The sequence below is a fragment of the Panthera pardus genome, unplaced genomic scaffold (assembly GCF_024362965.1).
Source record: "Panthera pardus isolate Hobbes unplaced genomic scaffold, ASM2436296v1 HiC_scaffold_20, whole genome shotgun sequence".
Taxonomy (NCBI): Eukaryota; Metazoa; Chordata; class Mammalia; order Carnivora; family Felidae; genus Panthera; species Panthera pardus.
In genome coordinates, this window is record NW_026526766.1 from 56843145 (window position 1) to 56869728 (window position 26584).

General features: G+C 43.9%; 2 protein-coding genes across 10 annotated transcripts in view; both read left to right on the forward strand.

The window, feature by feature from the left end:
- UNC13B (unc-13 homolog B) overlaps positions 1–15806 on the forward strand; it is a 252575-nt gene extending 236769 nt beyond the window's left edge. For 4 of the 9 annotated variants that reach the window (XM_053908071.1, XM_053908080.1, XM_053908076.1 and 1 more), the window contains 17 exons: positions 868–995; positions 1632–1717; positions 6942–7068; positions 7320–7416; positions 7638–7781; positions 8104–8181; positions 8715–8792; positions 9035–9123; positions 9366–9518; positions 9636–9759; positions 9868–9924; positions 10113–10193; positions 11146–11293; positions 12820–12876; positions 13702–13794; positions 13975–14134; positions 14299–15806. In XM_053908071.1, coding sequence (XP_053764046.1) covers positions 868–995; positions 1632–1717; positions 6942–7068; positions 7320–7416; positions 7638–7781; positions 8104–8181; positions 8715–8792; positions 9035–9123; positions 9366–9518; positions 9636–9759; positions 9868–9924; positions 10113–10193; positions 11146–11293; positions 12820–12876; positions 13702–13794; positions 13975–14134; positions 14299–14584 — 1986 coding nt within the window. In that variant the 3' untranslated portion in view covers positions 14585–15806. Of the gene's footprint in view, positions 1–867; positions 996–1631; positions 1718–6941; positions 7069–7319; positions 7417–7637; positions 7782–8103; positions 8187–8714; positions 8793–9034; positions 9124–9365; positions 9519–9635; positions 9760–9867; positions 9925–10112; positions 10194–11145; positions 11294–12819; positions 12877–13701; positions 13795–13974; positions 14135–14298 lie in introns of those variants that run through there. The other 5 variants (XM_053908072.1, XM_053908079.1, XM_053908077.1 and 2 more) reach the window with 2 other exon arrangements.
- A 1524-nt stretch (positions 15807–17330) lies between these two features.
- LOC109270178 (phospholipid-transporting ATPase FetA-like) overlaps positions 17331–26584 on the forward strand; it is a 99798-nt gene continuing 90544 nt past the window's right edge. The window contains exons 1-2 of the mRNA XM_053908084.1: positions 17331–17366; positions 24505–24548. Coding sequence (XP_053764059.1) covers positions 24521–24548 — 28 coding nt within the window. The 5' untranslated portion in view covers positions 17331–17366; positions 24505–24520. The remainder of the gene's footprint in view (positions 17367–24504; positions 24549–26584) is intronic.

Here is a 26584-nt window from a genome sequence, read left to right on the forward strand (position 1 = left end):
TGTTGATTTTTGCTTTTGATGTTTGTACTTTTGGTGTCATACCCAAAAATTCATTGCCAAGACCATTGTCAAGGAACTTTTTCCTTATGTTTTCTTCTGGGAGTTTTATGGTTTCAAGTCTTATATTTAAGTCCTTAATCCATTTTGAGTTAACTCTTGTTGAGTGGTAGAAGATAGGGGTCCAGTTTCATTCTTTTGCATCTGAATATCCATTTATCCTAACAGCATTTATTGGAGAGAGTGTCTTATCCCCATTGAGTATTCTTGGTTCCCCAAGACCTTTTCTTATACTGCTAGGAGAAGAGCTTCCTAGATACAGTTCTTCCTCCTAATAGCATTCATGAGGTTAAGGGAAGTCCTTAACCCCCTGAAGGTTAGACCCACTTTCATACTAGGTCTGTTCAGTAGCTCCTGCAGAACTTAAAGGAGCTTCTCAGAGCTTGTAATGTGTACGTGTGTGTGATGATGTAGGGAAGGTGTCAGAGGAGACTGCCAAAGGGGGTCACGTTGAACTAGACCTACTTAGTAAGGCTGGAGGGGCAACTTACTTTGGCCAAAGAGTCACCATACTCATAGCTACTGAGAGAATGAAGAATGGGGACAGGCATCCTTATGTCCTTTAGACTGACCAAGCTTATCACATCAGTGCCCTGGAGCTGGAGAAGTTCTCTGGGATGGACTCTTTGTGTATAAGGACCTCCCAACAGTCACCCCTCTGACAGAACATGGGCAGTCTTGTGGAAGACAGGCTTAGAAGAGGAAGGGTACCTGATTCTAGAAGAGGGGTGTGGGGAGGGAAGAGAAAGAGGAAGACTGGAGACATTCTGCACATTCTACTCTGATTCTCACCGTCTCCCCTGCAACAAGAAACAGGAGCTACCTCCAGAGGAACAAGGACCCAGCATTCGGAACCTGGATTTTTGGCCCAAACTCATCACACTCATTGTGTCAATCATAGAGGAAGATAAGAATTCCTACACACTCGTTCTGAACCAGTGCGTATCAACCCACTTGGTCCTGTGTGGTTGGTGGTTGGCTTGTCCATCTGTCTAACAGCCTCTTTCTTTCCTATCTCTGTGTGTTTGCAGTGCCACCTCTTCCTCCTGTACATCCGTCTGTCCCTCTGTCCCTTGTATCTGTCTGAGTAACTGTTTCTGGAGACAGGTGTGGAAACATAATGGGGGGCCCTGCCCAGACTGAGCCAGCCTCCCTGGAGTGAGAGGCCCCTGGGAATGGCTGCCATAGGAGTCCTAAGGGATCCAGAGACCATGTGTGTATGTGTCTGTCCACTGTGAATAAAGTGGGCTTTCTACGTCCACCCCCTCGCACTTTCTCCTCCATCTTCTTTAGCCTGGGCCTGCCTTCTAGACTCAATACTTCTCTGGGTCTCAAATCCCTGCCTTCTGGGCATCCTCTCCCCTGGGCCCACCTTACTTGAGGGAATTCTCTGCCCCCACTTGTCCTTCCACTGGCTCCTGGGTCCCTTTTCTCCAGATTGAACCTAGCCCTGTTTCCTAGGCTTCTCCTCTCTTCAATCTGACCTCCAAGAAATTAGGCATGTTAGCTTTGGAATCAGTCAAATCAAATAGCTCTTGCTTTGTTCTCTGACTGTGTCTTCTTCCATCATCCAGGTTTCCTCAGGAGTTGAATGTGGGAAAAGTCAGCGCAGAAGTGATGTGGCAACTCTTTGCCCAAGACATGAAATATGCACTGGAGGGTAAGGGTGTGCCCAAAGCAGTGGTCTATAGGCTCCTTGCCCAACCACCTTGTTTGCTGTCCCTTTCTTCTCCCAGACAACTATAAGTTCTGGGTGAATGGTACAGAGAAATTAGAGGGATTCTAGGCATAGGCCTCAGGAGTCCTTGGGTAGGCAAAGGTTCAGCCAAGGTAATAATGGAAATGGCTGTGTGGATGTGGACTCCCCCTTCCAGCTTTAGAACACGTGCCTGTTTAAGACGTTCCCCAGCCCAGAGAGCAACTCTTCCCATGCTGGATACTCAAGTGGCCCACTCATTGGGGTATGAATGGTCGTATGAAGTTTATCTTTACAGTTTTAAAGAATCACAGAACCTTAAATACACAGATAGGATTATTTTGTCTTACCGGAGGCTACCTAGCCTGGCTTTCCTTAAAAGCTATTTTGGATTGGCATGACAGAGCCAAAAAGATGATACTTCCCTCGCTTCTCCTATAAAGTAGTGTGATGGACAAATTATTATTGATCTTGTTCATTCAGCTTATTTCTTACTTTGGTCCACAAAGATATCACTGTCTGCTTGTGTCCAGCCTTCCCATTTGTACCCTTCGGTGTTCACTTATTAAGCTGCCTTTCCCATCTGTTTATATATGTTAGTCTGTATCCTCAGTCTGTGTGAATTGACTTAGAAAAAAAGGGGAGCAGCCTGGCAGCAAGGACAAAGCAGAGTCTGGATCTGTTATTCTGGTGGCGTGGCCAGACTGTGGGTAACCCTCAGACTTAAACTTTTGAGGTTTAAAAGCAGTAAGTTTTGAGGTTGAAAGAAACCTTGAAGATCAGTGTTTAAGTTTGAGACAGCCACAGTCTGTACATGCACATTCTGGAATTCTGCCCCAGAGCAATGGCTGCCTCTTGCCCACATTGGGTCAAGTCTGGGGTGGTAGCCCAGGCCTTAGCCTTTCATGTCAGTGAGGAAGTCACTTGTCCTTCTCCAGGCAGCACTTAGCAAGCCTGATGGGGGTGAGTATAGTCCCAGTTCTTAAAGAATCCAGCTCTGGTGGGTTTTGAGGGGAAAAAAAGAAGTACCTGTGAAAAGCGAGTCAGGTTCACAAAGATAGTATGAGGTAGGACAGAGGTTTTCAAACAAAGGTATCTTAGGAGCTAAGTGAAAAGGGAAAACTGGGGCAGGGGGAGAAGGGTGCTGGGCTCCAGGCTTTTTACCCGGTGCTAGTTAAGTCAATTCTGCTTTTTATCAATCTTATATGAGATTCTAGGTAAGACTTCTTTTTAAAGGGGAGTTCTGCTAATGTTTGCAACAAACACAAAAGAATTGAAAACTGCTCTAAAAGAAAGAAAGTTGACCTGGTTTCAAATCTCAATTTCACCACCTAATCAGCAGTGTGTTCTTAGACCAGTTTTTATGAGCTCACATTTTCTCATCCATAAAATGGGAGTGATAATAGCATCTATTTCACTGAGCTGATAAAGAAACTGAGACATATTAATATACTTAGCATACTGCATGGCATTTACTCAGCACTGAATAAATCTTGTTAAGGACAGTAAGAAACCATTATAGGCTCATGAGCAGAGATGCGGTGTAAGCAAAGTAGTATTTTTATAAGATTTCACCTTAGTGGAAAATGGGGGCAGGTGGAACAAGGAGAGACGAGAAACAGGGACTGCAGATAATATTGTAATAATTTAGGGCTGAGGGGATGGGGCTGAGGTTAGAGCAGAGAATTGAAGAGGGAAGAATGCGTTTTGATAGCTCCTGGAAGGAGGTTGTAATAGGAATTCATAATTGTCAGAATGTGGAGGGCAAGAGAAGGGTAGGAGTTTGGAGACCTGGATGATAAAAGGATAGTGTTAACTCTGACTGTGAAAATGCTACCATTCACCCATTTTTAAAAATTTTATTAGAGAGGGTGCGTGCACACATGCACCTGAGTGGAGGAGGTGCAGAAAGAGCGGGAGAGAGAGAATCTCAAGAGCGAGAATTCCCAACTCAGGGCTTGATTCCACAAACCATGAGATCATGACCTGACCCGAAATTAACAGTCGGATACTTAACCAACTGAGCCACCCAGGCGCCCCTCCACCCTTATACATTTACATTATACATGCAAATGTATAATTTACATACATAAAATAAAAAACACTTTAAGAGCATAATTTGATTAGTTTTGACAAATAAACACACCTGTATAACCACTACTCCAATTAAAATATAGAACAGAAAGTTTCTTCTTGCCCCTTTGCAATAGATCCCCAGCCCGTTAACCAAATTCTTGTTGAGTATTTTCTTTGTGCCAGGCACTGTGCTAATTGTTGGAACCCCAATGAGATGAATGAGGCATAAGCCCAGCCCTTTGAGAAGCTCACATACTATTCTAGACAACAGACATAAAAATTGGCAGTTATGGTTTAAAGTTCTAAGAGCCACGAAGGGAATAAGCATAGGGTGCTGAGAGGAGAGCAGTGTAATCCACACCCGGGAAGACTTCTAGGAGAACCTGAGAAAAGGATCTAGGAAGGCTTCCTGGAGGAGGTGATACACAAACTGAAACCTGAAGGATGGTAGGACTTAGCCAGTGGGGAGGGGAGGTAGTAGTGATGGGAAAGGGAGACACAGAACATTTTAGGAAGAGGATACAGTACGTTCAGAGATGTGTGGTCTAGAAAGCTGTAATGTTTGGGAAACTGAAAGGAGTAGTTCGGTGTGACTAGCACGTTAGAGTGAGGGGAAGAGATAAATAGGACATCAAAATAGAAAAGTAGGACAGAGCCAGGTCATAAAGGAGGTGGTAAGCCATGTTTAAGCTTTTGGACTTATCCTAAGGCAGTTTGGAGCCAGTGAATAGCAATCCTTTGTTAAGGGGTTCACATGATCAGGTTTATAAGGTAGAAAGGCCACTCACGCTGGCTGTTGTATGGAAAGTGGGTTGGAGGAGGGGCGCCTGGGGGACTTAGTCGGTTGAGGTTGAGTCTCTGACTTGGGCTCAGGTCATGATCTCGCCCTTTGTGGGTTTGAGCCCTGCTTGGGGCTCTGTGCTGACAGCTCAGAGCCTGGAGCCTGTTTTGTATTCTGTGTCTCCTTCTCCTGCTCACACTCCCTCTCTCTCTCAAAAATAAATAAACAACTAAAAAGTTTAAAATTTGTTAAATTTAAATAAACATTAAAAATTTTTTAAAAAGAAAATAAAGAAATTGTATTGGAGGAGGAAGGACCAAGTTGGAGGCTATTGTAGTAATCCAGGTCAGAAATGGTGGTAACAAGACTTAGGCAAGTGACTGTGTAAAAGAAATGGTTAGATTCCAGAGAAATTTTGGAGGTAAAATCAGCAGGGACTGGTGATTTAACTGGATGTGAATCAAGAGGAGGAAGGAAGACTTGAGGATGAAGCTCAGCATTGAACAAGAGGCTATGATTAGTATGTATACTCTGTTAAAGTTCAGGCAGAGATTTTAGATGCTGAAAGATGGGGGCTAGAGTTAAATCCTGGCAAAGTGAGATGCTCCATCAAAGCCTTATGCAGACATTATCAGAACCAAAGAGAGATTTGGGGGAGATACCAGCAAGCTGGATAAGTGAAATCATGAGGTTGAAAGAACTCTTCAAAGATGAAAGATGAATGAATGGAGAGAGGAATGTGGAAATCAGGGGCAGGAGAAGGTTTAGAGACTTGATTGTCCATTTTGAAAGATTAACCACCCCCATACTTCTACCTCCCAACAACAACCTCGAGCAACTTTATTGGAGCAGGACTCCGTGGGACTTGTTAGAATAAAGCGTAACCAGCATTTTACCAGTCATCCTGTTTTCATACCACAGAAGTTAATATAAAAATTGGGGTTTGGGACCAGAGTACAGATAATGGGTTGACAGAGAAAGTGGTAGTTAAATAAATATAGTACCTTGGTCTCTATAAGAAAGCAGTTAGGGAGGTTTGGAGTGATGGAGCAGCTCTGCCTCCACTTCTAGTGGGTTACTGAACATAAAGGAAGGAGAGCCCTCTTCCTGGTGCCTTTTGATGTTTCCAGGTTCATGGACTGGTTTAAGGACAGCAGAGTGTGGGTGCAAAGCAAAGGGACAAGCCCTGAGAAGTCTCTCTGATGTCCTGGAGGTGGTGCTACCTGCTGTACCAGGAGATGAAATTTCCTGGGACTGGGGGCCTTTTGAGACTGAATCCCAGCTTCCCATTTCTTCCTTGAGTGTGTGTTGTACTAATTCACAAGCGCCAACTGCCCCAGACTGGATTTCTGCCTTGACATGGAAGAGCATCACCCATAGCAACTCAAAGTTGAGCAGTAGAGTTCACAAGGACCCTGAGCCCTTTTTTTCTCTATTGCTCAGTACTCTTCCCCAGTTGCCTGTTTTTACCATTATGTTATATATAAGGCTTTTATTATTCAGATTAATGCTTTATCTATAAAGGGGGTGGATGAAGAGAACCTGTGGTTGTTGCCAGTGCTCCAGACATTCTGGGCAAGCTATGGGAGATGTTTGTCCTGGATTTTCCAGAAGACTCTGGAGATCCAGCTAGATGACCTTAAAAGTCCATAATAAGCATCCCATTTTCTGCATCATGATAGCCCTTTCATCTGGCTGTGTTTCCACGGTTTCCAAACTGACTCTTCTTATTTGCATACTTCTTTGAGAGTTCATTTTCTCAGTCTCTCAGCTGTGCTCCGGGGCCCTTCAGTTTACTTCAAGATGCTGTTATACTCTGGCTGTTCAGCTGCTCTTTCTATCAAAGTGGGCCCAATTTGGTTTTCCCTGTCTCTGTGTAGTTGTCAATGACCCATTCATACCATGTATAGCTATTCATCTCTGCATCTAAGCCCATCTGAGGGAATGGCCCAGCTATTAGGATCAGTGAAGTCCTAGGGAACTTCCATCCTGCTCTAGTCCTGAGCAGTCTCCTCACTAATCAACATTAGCACCCTCTGGCCTTCTTTACCAGGGGCCATTTACTCAGTTGACACTTCCAAAAGCTAAAGCAGCTAGAAGACTGTAGGCCTTATCTGGGAGTCTGGCTTAGTCTCTAAAGGAAGATTTAGGCCAGGCTCTTGGAGAGCAGAGTACTGGTTGGGGGAAATGGTTGTAAGGAAGTTATTGGGAGTCACCCTTGTTCTAAGACATCTGATAGAGCGGCCCAACCGGATCTGCTTCTTTGGGAAAGTTCAGGAACCATGGCTCCTACTGCTGGGACCTGACCCCAGCCTCCTTCCCCACCACTAGAGCATGAGAAAGACCGGCTGTGTAAGAGTGCTGACTACATGAACCTACACTTCAAGGTGAAGTGGCTCCACAATGAATACGTGCGAGATCTGCCTGCCCTCCAGGGGCAGGTGCCTGAGTACCCAGTGTGAGTCATCATGCGGGCACTACAGAGGGAAGGGAAGGGGGCCCCTCCATTTTAGGGGTGGGCAGGACTATTGTCTTCAATTCAGTTCAGTAAGCCAGTCTTGAGACTGCCAGTTCTGGGCTCTGTTGTAGAAAGAGAAAAGCATCAAACCATGCCCTACTTTCCAGAAGACCCGAGTCTGGGGTAGCTGTTAGGCACATGGCATTGGCCAACCACTTGCTCCAACCCCCAATTCTCCTGCCTGGCTGCAGGTGGTTTGAGCAGTTTGTCCTGCAGTGGCTGGATGAGAATGAAGATGTGTCCCTGGAATTCCTACGTGGGGCCCTGGAACGAGATAAGAAGGATGGGGTAAGTTGGAAGCTTGGACTGCACCATGGGTCAGGCCAGGTCTCCCAGCAATTAGCTATCAGCAAAAGTTCCAGGGCTTTAGTTCCTTGCCCTGTGGAATTCATAGGGAGGGCTTTTGAGGGCCAAAGAGCCACTCCTACTGGGCAGAGTCCTTTTGAGCCCTGCACACTTGGGAAAAGGTAGTGGCTGAAGATGATGATCCTGTTGTTGGCCTTCCTTAGTTCCAGCAGACATCAGAGCATGCGCTCTTTTCTTGCTCTGTGGTGGACGTCTTCACACAGCTCAACCAGAGCTTTGAGATCATCCGGAAGCTGGAATGCCCAGACCCCAACATCCTAGCCCACTACATGAGGAGATTTGCTAAGGTGACCATGACTCTCCCTTCTCCTTTCCATTTGTCACTACCAGACTCATGGCCTTGTCACAGGCCCAAGCACAGTTCCTCTCTGTGATGTCCTTCAGGGGAACTCTGGCATTACCCCCTTCTCATTTGCTTGTGTCTGGGGCACACTGGGAGTTTGTCTTGGTGCTGTTCTGGGGTTGAGAGGAAGCTTTGTCCCCTTATTGTGAGATTCCCTTCTACCTTCCTTTTGTTACTGTTCTGGGATGAGGGATATGACCTCAGGCAAGATCCCTGTGGGGAGAGCTAAGGGTTCCCACTCCTTTCCTTTTCTCCTCTTCTTTCAGACCATCGGGAAGGTGCTGATGCAGTATGCAGACATCTTATCAAAGAGCTTCCCAGATTATTGCAAAAAGGAGAAAATGGTGAGGGTCAGGCCCTGGGACCCTAGAGAAGAGAATGGAAGACATTTGAATCCTCCTTGCTTTTAAGGCTATCCTCAGAGCTGAGGGTGGGGATGATACTCCTGACTTTTGGTTCCTAGTAGGGCTTTGCTTGAGATTATGCCACATAAGAAGAACTTGACTAGGAATTCCTCTGAGCCTCTATTTGGTACTTTATCTTCTACTAAGCTAGATCTTTACTTAGTCTTTCTTTTTTAACAACAACAACAGCAGCAGCAAAAAATCTCTTAAGACAGAAAGTTAATAAAGGATGATGCCATGAATACCTGAGGCCCACCACCTGGTTTAAAAACAGAAACATTTGCTTCTGGTCTTCATTCAAGGAGAATTATCTGAATTGGTTCCACATCTCAGTGATTAGGAAGGAAGAGCGGTATTTGGTTATGTGTTGTAAATTCCCTGTGGCTTTTGGAGTAGTATGAGAGAGGTACCCTAGGCTGATAGGTCCTGTGCTGAAAGCAGTCAAGACTCAACACCTCCATCTGTCCCCAAAGCCTTGCATCCTGATGAACAACATGCAGCAACTGAGGGTCCAGCTGGAGAAAATGTTTGAGGCCATGGGAGGCAAGGAGGTAGGTCTCGGGGTGTGGGGTTGCTGCACTTTACCTTTGTTCCTGAGCGTTCTGGCCATAGATCTCTACCCTCTCCTCACCAGGTATAGGCCAGGAATTTAGCTTAGGATCTGGGCTGCTTTAAGCTGAGGGATTTGAGTAGGAATTGGGATAAAGGCTCTATGAGGGAGGAGTTAGGGGCACAGGAGGGAGGAAAAGGGTATGAAAATCAGCTTAGCCAAACACACCTTCTGTGGATACAGTTGGATCCTGAAGCTGCAGACAGTTTGAAGGAGCTTCAGGTGAAACTGAATACGGTTCTGGATGAGCTCAGCATGGTATTTGGAAACAGGTAAGTGGCCCCAAAACACACAGCCCTCGGAGCGAGATCTGGTCCCTGGCCAATCCCAGAACTCCTGCCCCACACCCATCCATCCATCCAGCTGTAGGTGTGTGGATCTTCCCACTTCTCCTGTTGGCTGTCCCTGCTGGAGCTGCACCAGAGTGTGCTGGAGTGGGACGGAATAGCTGGTGTTGCTCCAAGGTCAATGTGTCTTTGGGCAGGGGAGGGCTGCACTGTGGGCACATGTATAGTTTTCAGGTGCGGATTGATGAGTGTGTTCGACAAATGGCTGACATCCTGGGCCAGGTGCGGGGCCCAGGGAATGCATCCCCCAGCGCCAGGGCCTCAGTGGCTCAGGATGCAGATAGTGTGCTCCGGCCTCTCATGGACTTCCTGGATGGCAAGTGAGTACAGCACTTAGGACTGTCCTTTGGGACAAGCAAGGCAGAGGCAATCCGAAAAGCCTCTTGGGGAGGGGTGTCTCTCAAACTCTCAGTCTTACCTGTTACGTGGGTCTACAGCCTCACACTCTTTGCCACTGTGTGTGAGAAGACAGTCCTGAAGCGTGTACTGAAGGAGCTCTGGCGGGTGGTAATGAACACAATGGAAAGGATGATTGTTCTGCCCCCACTCACTGACCAGACGGTAAGGACACTCCCCTTCCACTTCCTCCTGCTGTCTCCCCTATCTTGCTCCACACTTCCTGATTGAGTTTCAAGTCCTCTGCTTTTGACTGATCTCTTTTCTGCCCAGGGCACCCAGCTGATCTTCACTGCTGCCAAGGAGCTGAGCAATCTTTCCAAACTCAAGGTACTGTGGATGGATGGAGTCTTCTGAGGCTGGGGGGTGAGTGGGAGCCAGGAAGAAGGAAATGTGAGCTTTGGAGACTAAAGAGGAAGGGAATGAGAGGAACATGTACTGTGGGCTGGCAGGTGGGAGAAAGACTTTCATGACAGCCCCAAGTTGTCCTGATGCTGTTGCTTTCTCTGGGGTTTCAGGACCACATGGTTCGAGAGGAAACACGGAGTCTCACTCCGAAGCAGTGTGCCATCCTTGACCTCGCTCTGGACACCATCAAGGTGGAGCCTTCCCCTTCTCCAGACAGTCATACTACCCCACCTCAGTCATACTACCTCTTGGCATTGGCATTCTACTCTGTCAGACTAGATGTTCTTTGGGCTCTTGCCACCCCACATCCAGAAGGGAGTGATTTTTATGTCTGTTTCTTTCTTTGCTATGTTGATATTCCTGCTTGGGAGCAACCAAAATGGTCTTGGGAGCAGACCATTCTGTATGGTCTCAGATGACTTACCATGGACCCAGAGCACTTATTCCTGGGTTTTGAGTACAGTTCAGTTCACTTAGTTCTTCATTGCCATTCCTAAGTATTTTCCACTGGGAATTAATCTTCCAGATCCTAATACCCCACATCTGGCTGAAAGTTCCCACTTCCACTTACGTATACATTCATTTGGGTTTCCAAAGGATTTTTTTTTTCCTAGTACCCATTGATTCATTCAACTGGGAAACCTATGCACATGGTACTATGCACTATGAAGGATACAGAGAGAATCAGATATAGTTCCTAGCTTTAAGATGCTTATAATTTGGTAAAGCTGTAATAAGGCAGGTACATATGAAGTGTGATGCAGGGCATTTGGGAGAGGTATGCCATAAGTGTAACGTTCTTTAAGGGTTCGGAGGGATAAAAGAGTACTTTGCTACTCTCTCTGCCTGAAATGCTCTATTCCAGATCTTTGCCTGTCTAGATAGATCCATACTTCAAAGTTCACATCCAGGAATGTGGGCATCCCTTACTGCTCCTACCCAACTAATACACTTCACCTGAGAGATTCTGACTCTACATGGTATTCCTCATCTTGTTATTTATTTAATGGCTTCTCGTCCTCATCATCCTTTTTTGGCATCTTCATTGAGCTTCTGCTCAGATGTGATTTCTCTGAGGACAGTGTGGAAAGCTCCCTCCGTGTAAGGGGATGGGGCTGTAGCAGGTATTCTTTTGTCTTTCAGCAATACTTTCACGCAGGAGGTAATGGGCTGAAGAAAACTTTCCTGGAGAAGAGCCCAGATCTACAGTCCCTACGTTATGCCCTATCTCTGTACACACAGACCACAGACACGCTCATCAAAACCTTTGTTCGCTCACAGACTGCCCAGGGTAAGGCCTAAGGGCTTTAGGTCCCTATCTTCCCCTCCTTGATACACTTCTGCCTCTAGGGAGTCAAAATTTTCCAGCCCTTAAGGAGGATCCAGGTACTTCTTAAGAGAGCCTGTCAAACTCAGACCCCAGGATTTCTTGAGGGACCCCAGTACTCACTTCCACACTGTACCCATACCAGACAGGAGAATCACAAGGACCTGGTAAATGGGCCTGCAATTCTTTTCCCAGACATTGCCTGGCTAGCACATGTTCATTCGGCTCAAAGAGCATACCCTGTTAGGAAATATTTGTCAGAAAGCCTTGAGAATAAGTTGTTGAAACACTCATGAAGACTCATAGTTTTGGGAGCCTTGTTGGAAACTGTCCGGGTGGGGAGGAAGCAAAAAAAGACTTTATAGATTGTCTAGTGTGGATGAGAGGGGAAAAAAAAAAAACAAAACCAACAACTAGGAGAGGCAAACCATGGGAGCAGTTGAAAGGAGGGTGTGGATCATGGGCATAATGGATCTCTGTGCATAAATGATGCTCCATCCAGCCTCATGGGTGATGCTAATGCACAGGGACTAGGCAGCTGGTTTTCTCCCAGTGTCTTCTAGTCCTCAGAACCCCTCCCTGCCTCCAGGCAGGCCTCTCTATAACAAAACACATCTACATAGATATGGTTCAGACTGAAATTCTGACCCTGACCCAGGAGCCAGGCCCTCCCAGGAAAGACTTTCAGGCACATTTGTTATTGCTTGTTCTGGGAAACTTAGGTGTGCTGCCTGGAGGAGAGAACCTGATGGAGGGAATGGGAGGACTTAGGCCTTACTGAGCCTTTGATCCAGAGCACAGAGCTGACCTAGAGGGGAAGTGGGATCCAAGTCATTGGACTAGAGTTAATAGAAGGTGAAAAGATACAAAGGACCTGCAGTATTGCTCCATTTTCCACATCTGTTCTTATTTCAAGTCCAGGATAGGAAGAAAAGGGAGGAAAGAAGTTATGAGCCTTGTTCAAGGGGACAGGGAGATCTTTTACAGAGTTGTACATGGAAAGGCCTGTAACATCAGGGAAGTATCTGAGTTAATCCAAAAAGGCTTTTTAGATATACTGAGTTTTAGGCTAGATGTAAAGATGAAGAAAGGCTGAAATGGGCACATATGAGGTAAGAGCAGAGGTGGGGACTGCAGGGGGAGGATCGAGATGGATGTGTGTACCTTTTATACCCGTTGCTTTATTATTTAAGGCCAAGAAATTAGAGCCTGCAATGTCTCTCTTTCCTGCCCTGCTGATTTCAGATACCTTCTCTATGTATATTCTGCTTTTCCCCATGATTACATTGATCCTTGACCCATGAAGTCTAATTTGGAGCATTCAGGCACTGACTTCAACTGTTTGATTTCCCTCTCCACCTCATCTCTGTACTCCCCCAGAAAATGTGTAGAGTTGCTTTGAATGGCTATTAACTCCTTAGACCTCTAACTGGTTCTTCTTTTCTATCCTACTGCTGCTACTACCTCTTGACTTGCCTTTCCTCACTCAGTGCATGATGGGAAAGGTATTAGGTTCACTGCTAATGAGGACATTCGGCCGGAAAAGGGTATGTTTATGTTGTACACCTTGCACACATGAATCTAACATAGGCTAACACCTGTCCCCTGTGAACTAGAATGAGCTTCTTAGGCTGGCTGTAGGGGAGCCATGTGTCAAAGTTCAGAAGCTCCGTCCCAAGTATCAGAGATGAGTGATGTATTAATACAGTCTGAGATGGGGTTAATAATGGTTCTGTCCTTGGGATTCCCCCATCCTTCCACCTTAGGATAAAGAAGTTTTATCTGGGGTGCAGAAGTTTTATTTCTGGTGAGATGTCTGCTTAGGGGAGCCTACAGACTGGCTAGAGATTGGGCCTGGGAAGTTGCTTGTAGAGGGGTCCAGGTTTTGAGTAGGACAGAGTCTGAGCAAGACAGCCTCCCAAGCAGTGACCTTCAGGATTCTGAAGGTACGTGGGAGGGTGCTGCTTTTGGCTTGAAGGGACCCACATTGTTCCATTGAGACACCACAGGGTGGACTTAGTTCCCAGACAAAGATAGAGGGTGGCAGTACTGTCTTCCAGTACCTTTCAATGAAAAATTCTTCATCCTAGGAGATAGGAGAGGTTTGGGGAAACTGACAGATTCCTTGTGCATTTTTGGAAGACCTTACACCTAAAATGTTGTTAGCCTAATGTACTTTAATACACAGCCTCATTCTTTATCCCCTTCCTTTCCCTTCTCCCATTGCTTACTTCCCCATGGCTATTTTAGATGATTGCTTCATGCTCTAGGGTGTAAAGTGGGCTTCCTAACTCCTCAGTTTCACCTGGGATAATTAGGCCTGATGTCTTAGAGTTCTCCAATGAGGGATCAACTGTCTATCTGTCCTTCAGGGTCTGGTGTGGATGATCCTGTGGGAGAAATCTCTATTCAGGTGGATTTGTTTACACATCCTGGAACTGGGGAGCACAAGGTCACAGTGAAAGGTGAGTGGCACAGACTTACAGGTCTCAGACCTTTTCTTATGCAGCGGCCTCATCAGTTGAAGGCAGGGGCTGCTTATTCCAGTCCTCTAACTTAGCCTTCCTCCAAGGGGAATGCCACCTAGGGCTCAAGAATTGGGAACACTTGGTAGGATCCCTCACAGGGTTCTCTTGTTTGGGCAGTGGTGGCTGCCAATGACCTCAAGTGGCAGACAGCAGGTATGTTCCGGCCCTTTGTGGAAGTGACCATGGTTGGCCCACACCAAAGTGATAAGAAGAGGAAGTTCACAACCAAGTCGAAGAGCAACAACTGGGCTCCCAAGTATAATGAGACATTCCACTTGTGAGTTACAGGGTGGGGAACCTGCAGGATTCTGGGATGGGGGTGAGCTGGGGGGTAAGACTTGAGAGGGGAGAAGAGGGATGGGTTGGATGGTGGCTGGGGAAAATTCAGTTGAAGGCTCTTTCAGCTCTGGCCTCCTCCCTCCACCCATCCTATGCTCACAGCCTCCTGGGAAATGAAGAGGGGCCAGAAGCCTATGAGTTGCAAATATGTGTGAAGGATTACTGCTTTGCCCGGGAGGATCGTGTTCTGGGGCTAGCTGTGATGCCTCTGAGGGATGTGGCAGCCAAGGGAAGCTGTGCTTGCTGGTGCCCCTTGGGCCGGAAGATCCACATGGATGAGACAGGCATGACTATTCTCCGGATTCTGTCTCAGAGGAGCAATGACGAAGTGGCTCGGGAGTTTGTGAAGCTCAAATCGGAGTCTCGTTCCATGGAAGAGGGGAGCTGAGCACCCAGGTTCCTGTGCCAACTGGATGGCATCAGTTTCACAAATCAGGGCCAGTGAGAATTACTATATATCCAGCTTAGGGTCCTCATAGTCAAGAGGCTGACTCCTTCAGTTTAAGGAAAAATTTGGGGTGGTGAGAATATTTTCTCAGAAAGGCTCAGGAGTCCCTGACCAGCACGTCTGTGGTGCTAGGAGCTGGGCTGTCAGGGTTACTGCATAGGGAGGTAGAACAGACATTTCTGAGAGTGTCAGCCATTATTGTTGGTAGACACCCCTTCACTCCCTATCCCATCTCTACCCCTCTCCATGCCACACCTTATTCAGTTAGACCCATACATATAAACCATTAGAAGAACAATGGTTCTTGTTGAACCATTAGAGAGCCTGGAGCATGTGCCTGGTTAGCTAGTCAGTTGAGCCTACAGTTGTCACTGAGCCCTATAGTCTGGATTGGAGTATGCCAGGGCAGGAACATACAAATTAGAATTTAGACTGTCCCTCAAGCAGTCTAAAACCAGGATCCACCTGTTTTGTGAAAATAAGGCTTTGAAACTGAACAAGATAACTTCTAGAAATGACCTGTGCTAATCCTTTTCTCCAAATTATATGTCATGAGTAGAATGAGGTTCACATGATAACTTCAGAGCCCTGAGCAGGAATATTCTTTGGAACCCAAGCACCACAGGCTACCTGCCCAAGAGTCCCCCTCCCTCACTCCTATAGGAAAGGGAGCAGTGATGTTTCAAGACATGAGTGGCTATTCCTTTGTGTATGTACCTGAGGCATAGTTGAAGGATCCAGGAGAGAGGGCTGTATTTTCTTCTTGGGTAGGCCCTGAACAAAGCCAAAAATTGTAGAAACCAGTCTAGAAAGAGTCCTCTTCACCTATGGCCACTGCCTTCTGTTTGTCCTCCCCTTTGCAGAAAGAATCTAGTCTTTGACCTCCCTCCCTTTCATCTAGATCAGATGCTGTTCCCCTCACAGATGTTCAACCCTACAGAGGGAACTTGGACTATGATTCCTCTGTACAGGCTGGATGGAGGGGGCTTCAACATTTCCTGGGAGGTCAGAGATGAACTCTTTCAGGAGATTGTATGGACTTCTCAGACCCTTCATCAGAGATGTGACACGGTTCTTGGATACCCTTGGTAGCAGCCTCCTGGACCTCCTGAGGACTCTGTGTTATCCATAGCTGTGCTGGCCATTACATGAAACAAGAAACTAAGCATCTTTGCTGTTGTTAATTATTGTATGTGCCATTGTTACAGGACATTTTTGGCTAGTGTGTAATAAATTATCTTATAGCAGCCTTTGGGGTCTGGTAATTCTGCTAAAGTGTGGAAAACTGTAGAAATGACTATCCTGTATAATGGTAGATTTTGTACCCCTGGCCCTTCGCTGCCTCCTCCCTCCTCACCACCCCACAAGTGGTGGGACCTAAAGGAGTTTTGGATAAGCACCACGCAGTAAAGCAGGTAATGGGCTAGCATCTTGGCCTGGACCTGAGACCACCAATCCAGTTAACAGAGTCATGGGATTCAGGGCATCAGCTCCCTGCAAAAGGTCCAGAAGAGTAGCAGATGACATACGCTAGTGAAAACTAGTCCATGTTGTGAAGACAAGGTAAGGGTCTTCTGGGGAGATGTGTGCCTCTGGAGATTGGTAGAGGGCTGGGGCTGCCAGTACAGACAGAGGAGTAGGCCTAGGAGTGCACATTGGCCTTTCATTTGGGAAAATTCCAGAAGAAAAGCTGGAGTAGAAGTCTCCTATATGGGAGGAAACAGGGTATAAGTGAGATCTCCTGGTCTGGAAATCAGAAGCTTATGCAAGAAAAGCGCTCACCTAGTCTCTCAGCCCTTGTGGGGTGGGGGCTGAATGGGAGCACAGGACAGATTAACTCCAGTCTTCCAGCTCACTTCCATTTGCTTGCTAAATAAACCCTTGCAGTTCAGTTCCCCAGTCATTTTTAAACGTCCTCCTTCTCTTTCCCCAAACCAGTTGCCCTCTATCATTTCTGCCTCAAACTTGCCTGTTGAATCCAGTCTCACCTCATTTCCCAGTACCACAAGTGAAGTAGTGGCCTTTAGTTCCTCTTGTCTGGATTACTGTGATTATCACCTGCCTCCATGCTGCCCCTGCCCTCTTCACCTACTCTGGTAAGTCTCTCCTGTTAAAGCTGTTCAGTTGTTATCTATCACACCCTTCAGGCTGAAATTCTAAGACCCTCCAAGACAGTGCAGACACCCCCACCATCCTGTAGCTATTCTAAACCGCAAGTCCCTGCGGTTCCCCCTCCCCCTCCTCCACCCCTCCTCACCCTCACCACACTGTGCACTCCTCTACCTCTCTGTGCCTTTCTTTGCACATTGAGTTCCCCCTTGCTAGAATGGCCTGCAGCCTTTTTCACTGTCTTCTAGGTTTTGATACTTCCTAGCAGCCTTTAGGACCCAACCAACCTGAACCCCTTCACACAACACTTTAATTAGTTACAATTTGTCTGTCTTCCCTCATAAGACTGTGATCTGCCCAAAGGTAGGCTCTGAGTATTTCTTTTCTGTTGCCCAGCAGCCTGCACAGAGGGCACTCGAGTACTTAAAGACAAGCCAACTACTCCAGGACCCCTTTGAGAAACACTGGTGGGGAGGGGCGGTTGGCTGGCTCCAGAGGAGAGGGGTGTGGGCAGGGGCGGGGCTCTGCTCTAGGCGGGACCCTGGGGCTCTAGGGCGCCTGCGCAGAAAGCGTTAAGATGGAGGCTGCTGGAGTTGACGGCGGCACAGCAATGGTGAGCAAGAAGCGCCCGAAGGTGGCGCCGTAGGAGAGGTTATTGCCTTCTCCCTCCCAACACAGAAGAGATTGTACCCACATACTACCGACATGCGTACAGCTCTGTACTTCGCAGTTATACCTGTCCATCTTCCTCTTGTAAACTGTTCTCCCGATACTCTTCAAGCTTATTGCTCCCTTCTCGTACTTGAGTATACTTAGGGTTTCCAAGACATTCCAGAGAAGATATATTTACCCAGATGCCTAGCAAAGGGGATCTTTATCCCCCACCAAATACTTCCCAAAGTGGGACACATTTATTCAGTTACCTTATGAAATAGATCCCCAAATCCCTATCTAGGGCACTTTCCTATTAACTCACGGAGTTTGTCCACTTCTCCCAACACTATACGCATTCACGGAGAGGCATAAATCTTACCCCACATTTGACTTGAAAGTGACACCTTTGCTATAATTCTTTTATATGACACAGGAGACCTATTCATAAAGAAAAGTCAAACTCTAGCTGGCTACCCAAGGCTTGCAACAGGCTTATAAGTTTGAATTAGTAGCTTTTTTTTTTTTTTTAATGTTTGTTTATTTTTGAGACAGAGACAGAGCATGAATGGGGGAGGGTCAAAGAGAGAGGGAGACACAGAATCTGAAGCAGGCTCCAGGCTGTCAGCACAGAGCCCAACGGGGGCGTGAACTCATGGACCCTGAGATCATGACCTGAGCCAAAGTCGGACGCTTAACTGACTGAGCCACCCAGGCGCCCCTGAATTAGTAGCTTTTTAAAACCAAACTTCACACTTTAAAAAATGCGGATTTCCAGTTTTAAAAATGAAAAAAAAAAAAAAAAAAAGATCTGTTGACTCTTAGCTCACACTCCCCTCAAAGCAACTTGTGGTTGGAGTTGAGAAGCAAGTGTTAATTTACTGTAGTTTATTACAGACTCCATTACTCCTTGTTTTCTTACAGTAGGCTTTGCTTTATTTGCCTGGCATCTGGTAGGCATTTCAGTTTGTGACCCCTGATGTAGGACTTTGGTTTGGGTCCTTTTCTGAGCCAATACTTTGAGCTCTTAATGGAAACTGAAATCCAAAGAAGATAATGTATCTATAGGTTGTCTTTGGTTTCTGCAATGCTTTGATTAGGATCAGAAATCATCCTAGTAGCTAAAACCCAGGTGAACTCTATACCAAAGTGTTTTTGGTGAGAGGATGCAATAAAAATATTTATAGGTACCTCTCTGGCATTTGATCTTGAAGAAAGCCACTGTGTCAACCCCTCTCCAGTGAGGTCACGCCACGGACAAGAGGTTGTTTGTTTCTTTTCCAACACCTACTTATAAAAGCACCTGGCTCTGGTCTATACAGGAAGTGGTGTCTCAAAAGTGTTGTATCCCTTGTTCTAGAACACAACAGATGGTAACCTTCCTCTCTGAGAGAAATAACAGGCCTTGTAATAATCAAGAATGGTGATATTCTGCAGACTGTACCTAATCAGAAGTAGAAATACCTTTAACAGTGGATTTTTAAAGGGACAAAATCATTTGAGCACAAGTGTATGATCTACCTATTCATTGTGAATATTTAGATGAATTTCCTGAATGAACCTGCTATACCTAGATGCAAAAGCAAACCCGAAGAAGCAACATGGAATAGTCAAAATGGTATTGGAGAGTCAAAAAACATGAATACTGGTCTCAGCTCTGCTACATACAAGTAAAGGGACCTTGATTTTTAACTCCTCAGAGACTCTGTTTCCTGTATCTGTTAAAATAGACTAATAATTTCTGCTATGTCTACCTTGGAGCAAATGGGCTCATTTAAATGTGAAAGCACGTTGAAAACTACACATTTTCTCCAGGTGTATAAGGGATTATTATTATAAATGATTCTCTGAGTTTATATGAGCAAGTTTATATGATTAACCTGCAAGGAATTAGTCTTTCATTGCAGGTTCAAATGAGCAAATATTTGCCAAGCACATACTGTGTGCCAGACAGTTATCTAGGCACAGGGCCTAGCATTGAACAAACAAAAACTGAATGCATTTAGGAGTGAGTCACCAGCATGTTGAGTGTCCACTAAGTACCCAGTGTAGTATCACAGCATGATGAAGCAATAGAAAGAATCTAGATTATGAACTTCAGTTTGCCACTATTTCATAGCTGTGTAAACCTGAACCTCCAATCTATAAAATAAGGAAGTTAGGGTAACCTCTAAGGTTCCTTCCCACTAAAATATGTTTGTCATTAGAGATTCTAATTGCTGAAGTTCCCTACACCTAAGGAGCTTATTGCCTTGCAGGGATGGTCAGACTGACAAAACTTATCAATCATAGAATTAGAGCACAATAGAGTACTAATGTCATACTAGATTCGGCACAATAGTGGTAATGACAGTATTGTTCTGTAGGTTACAGTATTTAGAGAGATTTCTTGGAAGACCAGGTAGTCCCAGAAGGATGGAAAACTTTGGATCACAGGAAAGGAAGGAGACTCTATTATAGATACTAGAAGTTGAATGAAAGTACAGGAACATATCATTCATTGTTTTCATACTTTATCAGTCAAAATCCTTGCAGAAAAACAACTGGTGCATTCAAAAAAGTTTAACTGAAGAGAGTTTAACCAAAGGGCTATTTATAGAAGTATGGTCAGTATTAACAGAAACTAGAAAGGAATGGTGGAACACACCAACAGTGGCAAGTCAGTAGGACTCCTAGGCCTGAAAGGAAAGGGGAAGGGAGTCTTGTTACCAGAGCCCACCTACAGCTACAATCTGGAAGAGGAACTGCCTGACAAGAGCTATGGCCATAAGGACTAAGCAGCTGCAATAAGCAGAAAGGAAGTAAAGAAATAAAATAATCTTTCTCTCTCTTCCTTCCCTCAGGTCTCCAGCTAGTACCTTCCATTGGCAAAACTCAGATAGGAGCTCAGGGACAAGGTAGTCCGGGTGATGTAGTCCATAGAGGTCAGCTTCCCAGAACAGGGCAGAGGGAGTTGGGTGGGAGGAGACACAACACATAGAATAACCAGCATACAAGGGATCTAGGGAAGGAAAAGTCACTACTGTGGACTCTTTCCCAGAAACTTTTACCTAAGTTCAAATTGCAAGTACACTCTAAGGCTTAGTGTCCTTAGCTGTGAAATGGGGATAGTAATGCCTTTGTCCTGGGGGTGATTGTGAGGATTGGAGGGTGGGAAGATGGAAAACTGGAGTCTCTGAGGTTAATGGTGAACTTAGCTAGAAGCTTTGGGAATAGAGGAAGTAGGTGACTGTCTCAATTCAAATCTTAATGAGAGAATATGCAGAACTTCATGATTAATTACAAATGGAAGAGTGAAAGAGAGCACTGTCAAGATGACTCTCATCTGGCTTGGGCCACTAGGTAAATGATTAGTAACTGATGTTCAAAGGAAATACAAGAGAACGCACAGATTTTGGGTGCGAGAGATGGGGAATAGAGATGATTTCAGTTTTGTGAGTGTAGATTTTTTAATTGTGGTAAAATACACAAGTGAAACTTACTATAACCATATAAAAATATAACCACAAGTCAGTGAAATTAAGTATATTCACAATGTTGTGCAACCATCACTAATTATTCCAGAGCTTTTTCATCACCCGAAAAGGAAACACCATCCATATTAAGCAGTCATTCCTCAGTACCTATAGGTTTTTAAAAAAGGTTTTTTAATGTTTGTTTATTTTTGAGAGAGACAGATCATGAGTGGGGAGGGGCAGAGAGGGGAGGGAGACACACAATCCAAGCAGGCTTCAGGCTCTGAGCTGTCAGCACAGAGCCTGACACAGGGCTTGAACCCATGAATTGTGGGATCTTGACCTGAGCCAAAGTCAGACGCTTAACCAACTGAGACACCCAGGCGCCCCAGTACCTATAGATTTTGAGACATTTGTGTGACATCCAAAAACAGATGTTAAGTAGATATTTGGATATGTAATACTGAAACTCAGGATAAAAAATAAGGCTGAAGAATATAGATGTTTGAATCATTACAGATCATACAGATAGGGAATTCTTAACCTGGGGCCTTCGGACTTGAGTGAAAAATCTCTGAATGTCTTGAATTTGATGTAAAATGTATATAGGTGTGTACATTTAGTTTTATGAAGAAAGTCTGTAGCATTAATCATATTCTCAAAGGAATTTCTTAAGCTGAACAAAGTCATTAACCATTGATATAAATAAAGCTGGGGGGTAGTTAAGAAAACTCAGGAAGAGTAGTGAGAAAAAAAAATGAGGATGGAATCTTGGGTAACATTTAAGGTATAGAGAGGTCCAAAGAGTGTTCTCTTAAGCAGAAGAAACAAAATTCATGTCTGCCGCAAGATAAGTAAAGGCTTTTAAAGGGCAATGTCATTTCCTAGTTGTTAGATGTACCTCACTTTTGTGTACCCAAACATGTATTTCATAAACTTATTCATTTGTGCTCTTAAATAGATGGTCTTCTTAAGTGACTAGCTGTAACTTCGTCCTGATTTAGTCTTACTGTTGGCCATTAGGTTGATGGGGAGAGTATAATTTACAAAGTCAATAGTAGAGAATTAACTAAATTGTCATAATTTGCAACAAGCAAGTGTGCACACCTGTGTGTATCTAGTATATTGTGGACTTTATGATAAACCAGCAGTTCTCAAATGGTGAGACCTGAACCCATGGCATCACCATCACCTGACTTTGTAAGAAATGTAAATCACTGGGCCGTACCACAGACCTGCTGAATCAGAAGTTTATGAGAGTCAGCCTTCCAGGTAATTCTGATGCAAGTTGAAGTTTGAGAATAACTGTGATAGACCATTCTTGGCCAACTTGTTTCAGTTCATAAATAAAACATGGTTTCCTGGCTCTTTCATTATCTTTTATGTAGTAAAATATGGATGGCAACATTTTGCAATGTCTGATGAATTCCTCATGCAAAAGTTGTCTGAACATTCCTGTCCATCTGTGACCTTCTCCACCACTCTGAATTACTGATAGAAATACTCTTTCTTACATGTTATTTTCCCCTTTGGTGTATAGTACTTATCTTCAACATAAATTGTAAGCTGTCTAGTTATTAAAATGCTGTGGAAAAGGAAATAATTATTTATGTGAATACTCTTTCTTATCCATCCAGTCCTTTGTTTTGGAATATACCAGTCTTTTGCTGAATCATATCCTTGGCTTCAGAGATTATGAAATGAACCTCACTGAAATTGCACCCATCTTCTCTCCCCCATCAAAACATTTTTCAGCTCTGTGGCCTTGCCTACAGGTGCAATAGCTATGTACAAATCCCTTGAGTTCCCTAAAATTAGTTTCCATAGCCAGAAAGAAATTAGAAGCCACAGACTGAATTTGAAGAGAATTGGACTTCATTATCGAGGCCAATCAAGGAATGTTTTCAGCTTCTGCTAGTCCAAGGGATAAGCCAGACAGCACAGTATTTTAGTTATCTCTGTTTTTTCTAAGAAGTTTGTACACTAATTGAGGGCATGGATAATGTCTTATTTTTGCATCTTAGGCCATGTTTAACTAACACATATGAGGCACTCAAACACTTGCTAAATTAGATTTACTTAATCCAAAATTAGAAGATAAAGAGTTTAATGTTGGCCTTACTTCTAAGCCACTGTGAGTTAACTTAATTGACTTCTGATTTCCTCATGTCTAAAACAGTTACAGTTTTGCCCTATCTAATTCACAGTATCTTTATAAGAATCTAAAAAGAGAATATAAAGTACTCTTTAAAGTCCAGAGAACTCTGTAAATGTGAGGTTACGTAATAATCTTGATTTTTGTACTCTCTGTCTTAGAGGAATAATTGGTTTATTCTGGATTGTGGAGAGTACAACACAGTATATTGAGCTAGAAGTCAAGAGATTCTGGTTTCAATCCAAACCTCCTTTAAATTCTTTGGGTCTTAGTTTTGTTTTATTTCAAGTGAGGAAGCACAGAGCAGATTTGTACAGTGGTTCCTAACTTTGGCTACACTGAATTCACCTGGTATTGGAAAATGCTGATGCCCGGTATTAACTAGCATAAGTTTGATCTAATTGATTTGGGATGAAAGCTGGACCTCAAAAAAAATTTTTTAACTCCTCGTTTGCAACCAAGGTTTGTTTTGTTTGTTTAAATCAGCAAAACCATTATTAAGATATGATCTTACACAAAATTCCAGGTTACCAGTGGAGCTTCTGCAGAAGCTAAAATATCCCATTTTAGAACTCCTAAGCCTCCATGGAACGCTGTTAAAAACATTAGACTAGACAATTTCCAAGATCTCTTCCAGCTTCAAAACAATGTTGTGACTCTATGCCTTCTCACAAGATCTCTGTCCTATCTTTTTCTTAATACCAATCTGACCCAATGTCAGACTGATTATTACTGAAGCTAGCTTTCAATTTACCTCCTTTCATTTATGCTAGCTGTTTTGCTGCAAGGCAATGAATAGTCTAAAATTTTATAGGCAAAAGAACCTCCTGAGTTTCTTGTTGTCACTCCTCTGAGATACTGAAAGATTCTGAGTCCAGTACATCCAGAGTGGGGGCCAGGTGTCTTGTTTTTTCAGAGACTTTTCATGTTTTTGAAACATTTGGTTCATGGACCATGCTTGTGGGGAAGATTGCTGTAGGAGGTTCTGAGTCAAAAATAAAGAAATAAGGGATGCTGAAATGTGGGGACATAGTATAATAGTGGATTTCCTCCTGAGCTCAGTGCCAGATCTATGAAAGAGAAGCATGTGGGCATTTAAGACTTTATACTTCTGAACCATAACCACAGTTCTCAGTTACTGTCCTAGAAATGCACTTGACAATTGTTTCTTCATGTGCCAAGTGTACAAGAGAGATGATACAGAATTGTGGTCAAGAGCAGTCTGGCAAACAAGGATTCAAATCTCTACCACTGTGATTCTACCGCTGTCTGATTGTATTGACCCTAAGCAAACCACTTTATCTTAGGCCTCAGGTTTTTCATCTGTAGGAAAGAGTAATACCCTTTTTCTAGGCCCAGATTTTAGTGAAAATTAAGGTGATCTATGTAAAGCACAGAGTGAAGCGACCAGGACATGGTAAATTTTGATAAATAGTAAATATTATATCAGCAGGGCCTGGACTAATCAGGAGCTTTTGTTTTATCCTTAGGTGGTGTTTCTCTGAAATGAAATACATAAAACCTTTTATTTCAGGTAAGTGCTCAGCTTCAACATCAGAACTGATATTTGCTTAGTACTATACCATACAGTGTTCTATCCACAAAGCCAAGAAATTGATCACTTATGCTCTCAGAGTAGTGTTTAAAGGATTGAACTGAAGCCCACCAAGAAGCTCCTTACAATTTTGGATCTCCCAAGAAACCTATTAGGGGAGGACTCAGATTTGACTTCCCTCTGACCTGGCTTTTGAAAAAAATTTTTGCTGCAAAGGTGGGAAGAAAAAAATACAGAATTGAACTTGAGGTTATTCCAGAAAGTCTTTGGTTATAACCACAGAGGATAGTAATTCACATTAATTTACATAGAGAGTAATGTTTGAGTGGTTTTTTTTTTTTTTTTTTTTTTTTTTTAGAGGGGCAGTGACAGGAATACTCTACCTAAAGACTTGAGGCAGACAGGTTAGTGATTTAATTTTGAAGGTGTTTAAACAGAAAGCCAAAGGTCTGCTGTGATAGCCATGGTATAAAGTGTCTTTAGCAAAAAGTAAAGGTGAGAGCATGTTTCTCATCTGTGAACTTTCTAGGGAGAAATAGGAGTAGTCCAACAGAGACTTTCAATGGGCTCATTGATTGCATTGTAATTATGGATATTATAGTAAGATGAATCATGATTTGAACACTCCTCTCGACATCCTTCATTTACCAAGTGAGCTTAAGATAAGACAATCAAAAGGGTCTTGTTGAATTTCTTTCTCTTTCTATAGAGATCTAACTTAACTCATTTCTCCAATCCCAGACCATATACTTTGCATCCTAAGTATCACAGTTTGCCTCATTAATATTAGTCAATTTCTATTGGTGCTATTTTGGAGAATGCTTAGACTTTGGTCTGGAACCAAACTCTCTACATAATTCCAACCAAATGACTTTTGGCTATATGGGAGGGTTGCCTCCAACAAAAGGAAAACTTTGTCATAGTTCTTTGTGGATATGCTTTTGGAGAATTATAAAAACAGTAAAAGAGCTGTGAGTGTGTGTGTGTGTGTATGTGTGTGTGTGTGTGTGTGTGTGTGTGTGTGTGTGTGTGTGTTTGAGGAAGCGAGGGGGTGGTTTTCAGTTTAGTGAAACAAAAGCAATTCTATTTGAATTACATTTATTGTCATAATTTTAAAAGCTGACGGAGTGCCTAGCTGGCTCAGTTGATACAGAATGCAACTCTTGGGTGTGGAGCCTTTAAAAAAATAAATAAAATATTTTTTGAAAACAAAAAACCTGAGCTTTGAACAATGGGTAGATGGATTTTAGCTAAATCAAGGAAAGTGAGAGCTACATAAAAGAGAATTTTCTGAAATTGGGAAGGGAGAGTTGTTACAAATTTCACATAATGTTTTGTGGTTTGAACCTTTCTTTATGTATACTTAATGTATATGTAAAATGTTACGTGCGTTTATCTAAAGATTCATTAGTATCTGCATTAGTGGCGCTCCAAGTTCCATACTTACGTTTATGAAGGGAGAAACTTTATTTTTTTTTATGCTTATTTATTTTTGAGAGTCAGAGACAGAGCATGAGTCAGGGAGGGGCAGAGAGAGAGGGAGACACAGAATTGAAAGCAGGCTCCAGGATCTGAGCTATCAGCACAGAGCCCGATGTGGGGCCCAAACTCATGAACCGTGAGATGATGACCTGAGCTGAAGTTGGACTTAACCGACTGAGCCAGCCAGACACCCCACTCCTTTTTTTTTTTTTTTTTTTTTTTTTTTTTTTTAATTTTAGAGAACACAAGCAGGGGAGAGGGGCAGAGGGGGAAAGAGATAATCTTAAACAGATTCCACACTAAGCGCAGAGCCCAAGATGGGACTCGATCCCATGACCCTGGGATCATGAGCCCAAATCAAGAATTTTACATTCAACAGACTGAGCCACTCAGGCACCCCTGAAGGAAGAACCTTTAGTGCTGCTAATAGATTTGACTCAGTTCTTACCTAAAGAATTTCATTCTCCTTGGCTTTGTTCATAATCTGTTCTTGTCTCATGATACCATCAGCATTTTTCTGCCTATACAGACCT